Source organism: Amblyomma mixtum, chromosome 8 (genome assembly GCF_055824585.1).
Source record: "Amblyomma mixtum isolate Tamu chromosome 8, ASM5582458v1, whole genome shotgun sequence".
NCBI lineage: Eukaryota > Metazoa > Arthropoda > Arachnida > Ixodida > Ixodidae > Amblyomma > Amblyomma mixtum.
This window is the reverse complement of record NC_143019.1, coordinates 21,337,739-21,342,076: the sequence shown is the minus strand read 5'-3', so window position 1 is coordinate 21,342,076 and position 4,338 is coordinate 21,337,739. Positions and strand designations below refer to the sequence as shown.

General features: G+C 52.1%; 1 protein-coding gene across 1 annotated transcript; it reads left to right on the top strand.

Annotated features, from left to right (window-relative positions):
• The first annotated feature begins 833 nt into the window (after nt 1-833).
• Nucleotides 834-4,124, top strand: LOC149331646 (uncharacterized). Its single transcript, XM_089555536.1, has one exon. It carries the CDS (start codon nt 861-863, stop codon nt 3,486-3,488), a length of 2,628 nt encoding a protein of 875 aa, XP_089411662.1. The 5' UTR covers nt 834-860; the 3' UTR covers nt 3,489-4,124.
• The last annotated feature ends 214 nt before the right edge of the window (nt 4,125-4,338 follow it).

The window sequence follows — 4,338 nt, the reverse complement described above, 5'->3', positions numbered from 1 at the left end:
GGGCAGGGTGGGTCAGAGAGCAATCGCGGGTTAATGGCATCCTAGTCGAAATCAAGAAAAAGAAATGGACTTGGCCAGTCCGTGTAATGCGAAGGCGGGATTACGGTAACGGACTGGACACCAAGGGAGGGCAGGCGTAGCACGGGGTGGCAGAAAGTTAGATGGGTGGGTGGATGTGATAAAGAAGTTTGCGGGGATAAGCTGTCCGCAGTTGGCACATGACTGGGTTAATTGCAGATGCATTGGCGATGCGTTTGTACTAGAGTGGACGCAGGCTCATGATGATTTTACATTCCGCACGACGCCGTGACACTGGAGTGTTTTTGGCTTCATTTATGAGTTCTCCTGTTTTCTCTTCCTTTGTTTACGTAAGAACGCAACCTTGTGGCAGCTTTTTAAGGATACTTAATCATCCTCTCAAGCTGTATTTTCATCTCTTCCCTGGATGAATAAATGGTTTGCACGTGATGTCATCAATTCCATGCTTGTACTGCAGGGATAGTTCTTACAACACAGGCTAGGAGCAGAAGGCGATTTTAAGAAAACTCTTAGCTCGTCTCATGCTCAGGATTATGGTGCCAACATGTTTTCCAGACAACCTTACACTCCAATTAAGCCGTTGTGGGTCACGCCCCGTTGACTAATCAGACGAAATAACGAGATGACGGCAGTGCGGACGCGTTGCTGTAAAGCATGCATGGTGAACGATTTAAATTCAAGATGCTGTACATTCCTCAAGTCACGAGCCTGGGCGAGATAAGCAGGAAATGTGTTTCGTCATTTGAGCTGCACCAGCGGCCTTTTATTCATTCCGCGATGCTTTTCTTGCAGGCCGATTCCAGCGAGACGAGGCTGCCACCATGCCAAAGCGGAAGCGTCCAGATGAAAGCGCTGCCGTCAAAACTGACCAAGCGGAGGTTGTGGCGCCCAAAAAGGTTCCGGAGACCGAAGAGGTTCCTGTGGAGGTGCCAGTACCAGAAGAGGCTGATGTTCCCGAAAACAATGTAGTGCCCGAAGATGAGCAGGTGCCCGCCGATGTGGAGGCGCCTGCCGGAGTCGAGGCATCCCCAGGCACCGAGAAGCCCACATGCGTCGAGGAACCCGCAGGCGGCGAGGAACCCGCAGGCGTCGTGGAACCTGCAGGCGTCGAGGAACCTGCAGGCGTCGAGGAACCTACAGGCGTCGAGGAACCTGCAGGCGTCGAGGAACCCGCAGGCGTCAAGGAAACCGCAGGCGTCGAGGAGCGCGTAAACGAGGAAGCGCCGGAAAACGTGGAGGTGCCCGAAGACGTTGAGCCGCCGAATGCCCCGTCGCTGCCACTGGAAGAGATGGACGGAGTCTCCAGCCGGTACGGCTGTATGAGACTCGACAATCATCGACCATGCACGAGCCGGGAAGGCCACCTGTGCCACATCGTAGCGAATATTAAAGCTTGGAACAGCTTCTTCTGGGCCGTCGGGCTGGAACTACAAGAGGACGCTGCCTCCCAGCTCATCCTCGTTCCGGCGAGTGACTGCGCATGCACGAGAAACCCCGACATGACGGAAGAGGAGCACCAAGCCGCGACACTTTTATACCATCTGCTGACTAAGCACCGGTGCGTTGCGGAAGTCACGATCAACGACGAAATCATCGCCGGCCATGAAGATATCGTGTGCCTCGCAATTCGCGACGCGCTGGAACTGAAGAGGCTTTCGTTGAACTTCAGGTCGCTGAGAGTCTTTGTCTCCGGCGCCCTTGCAGCGACTATAATTTCCCTGACACGATTGACATCGCTCGATCTGTCTGTGCACTCGCACAGGCACTTGATTGTCGATCTTGCGCCACTCCTCGCGCAAACAACTACCTTGAAGACGCTTATAGCTTTGGAGGTCCGTGGGCACCCTGAGGCCTCCAAAACCTTCCTATCAGGGCTCTTCCAAAATAGGAGCATCCGAGACCTGTCACTCTCGTCAAGGATTCTCAACAGTGGTAGTGCACCCTACGGCATAGGCAACCCGCATATCGTTCTTGGAGCGTTTCTGCAGCAGAGTTCGTCCCTAAGATCGCTGTTTATAAAAGAGCCTAAGTATGGTCCAGACATGGACGTCTTGACTATCTGCGATGCCCTGGCTACTCACAAGGGGTTGGTTAGACTTAAGCTAGAGGCTAACACACTCAGGATGGAGTACGCCACGGCAATAAAGCAGCTTCTGCGCACCAACATGACGCTCAGGCACTTCAGCTTCACGTGCAGCTACACCGACGACGAAGTATTTGAAGGATTTCATTCAGCCCGAGGACATCATCATCATCATTATAGGCATCCATGCCGAAGATGCCACATTCGGCACAACGCTGACGATGACCATGTAATGCCCTGGATATCTGCTGTGCTCGAGAATGACACCTCCATCACGGAGCTGACATTCTCAATGTGCGGCTTTAGCCTCAAAGAGTGCCAGCAGTTTTGTCGAGCGGTGACCGCGAACAAGTCGCTGAAGAAGATCATCCTTGAAGACCTCGGTCGTCATAGATGGGAAATCTGCAGAATGCTCTCTGAATGCGGCCTGCAAGACAGAGTGGTTGTCAGTGGCCACTGCATCGTGTACTACCCGGACATAGGCATTCGTCCGGTGGGCTGCCCCTCGTTCGCCGTTCCCCTCGCCCGGCTCCAGACCGCTGTGGGAACAGCGACCACGTCTAGTAACCTCACGCACATCACGCTGAGAGTGTACTCGATTTTGTGCTTTAACGGTGCGACAGAGCCAGCCTCAACGCCCATCGTTCTGTTGATCCAGAGCGCGACTTGCATCACACACTTGGAGCTGTCTCTGGAATCTAAGTGCTGTGCCCGGTGCTGGAATGCGTGCGGACCCGTTATATGCGAAGCCGTGTGCCAAAATCCGAGCATCCGCAGCATGACCTTCATTTTCTCTAGACAGAATTCCTGTGACATGGCACCGCTGGCGAGCCTCCTGCATCGAAGTCGAGCCCTGCGTAGTTTCACATTACACGCTCCCAGTCGCGAAGCTTCCACCGTGTTCATCGCAGAGCTCTCAAAGCCGGATCTTGCGGATAACTACGGTCTGCAGGACGTACGCTGTCTTCATGGTGGCGTTGATGGGATTAGAAAGCGCCTGGACATCCAAGACATCCTACACAGGAACCGAGCCTTGGCAAAGCGCGCTGCTCGCTTCGTCACCGGCACCCGTGTGAAGTACACTGCAGAGGCTTTTGAGAAGATCTCCACCTCTCCAACCTTGGTAGACGAGCTTCAGGCGACGGCGTTTGTCGACGAAGCTCAAGCTAAGAAGCTGATTGCTCGGTGCGTGTTCGGACTGCAAGACTTCACAGAGTTCATGCGCCTCGCAGGCGTAGTGCGTGACGGCATAGAGTGCAGCGCCAGAGATGACGGGCAGACGCAGCTGGGTGACTTGCCCGAACCCTGTCTACGTCGCATACGGCATTTCTTGCTCTTGAGTGACGTGCGTGTTTCACCGGAGTAAAATAATGCCGCACTGTATGTTGTATACTTGTTCCTGTAAAAATGTGTGCGTCTATGCAATGTCTAAAATATAATCACTTCGTTCTGCCATGTGATTACATTTTCATTTCTTAAGAGCGAAAGCTGTTTCAGTTGATTATTCTGCCATGGTATCACAGCGTCAGCCGTAAGGCCTTCATTACTGAGCGTATTGAATGCACGTAACCTAATTAAGTGATTTTATTTATTTTCATATTTTAAATTCAGTTCATTGGCCACCACCTGCCGTTGTTGGTAGGCATAAAATTGGAGAGTGGGAAATTTCGCTCTCCGTGTTAGCGCAGATTTAGGAGCAGAAGGTGAGATTGATACAGGGTGGAACACGGCGGGGGGCGAGGTCAGATTTCCCTAATTCGCATTTTCACGCCGCGGCTTTCACTTACGGCTGATGATATAGAATCAATGGCCAAATGCAGTATGAAATGGATAAGGGAAAGCTGTAACAGCTTTCGATGATAAATCCGCTTTGTCGTTCGGGTTAGTTGTAGAAATTTTTGCTGCCCCTTTTTTGCGGGGCCATATACTATAAACGAACCGGCAACATGCTTGCTGTGATAACGATCATTTTGTGATGGCAATAAAGTGGTGCCTATATATACCTCACGCACTCTGTGTTCTTTTCGCTAGTTGCTCTCTCACAACGCGCTTAATAGTAAGTAGCTGTTCCCAATAAGGTTTCAGCAACACCTAGATCGCTGTTCGGTTTTTGACATTTTCTAACCGTTGGCTTTGGTGCGTCAAAGCAGGTCGCAACACACAATTCATCCATCTTTCAAGCAGGCACTGTCGATCCCCAGGGTGGTCCAGCATGC

Coding starts and splice junctions, on each gene's coding strand:
- LOC149331646 (XM_089555536.1), top strand. CDS start 861: ATGCCAAAGCGGAAGCGTCCAGATGAAAGCGCTGCCGTCAAAACTGAC.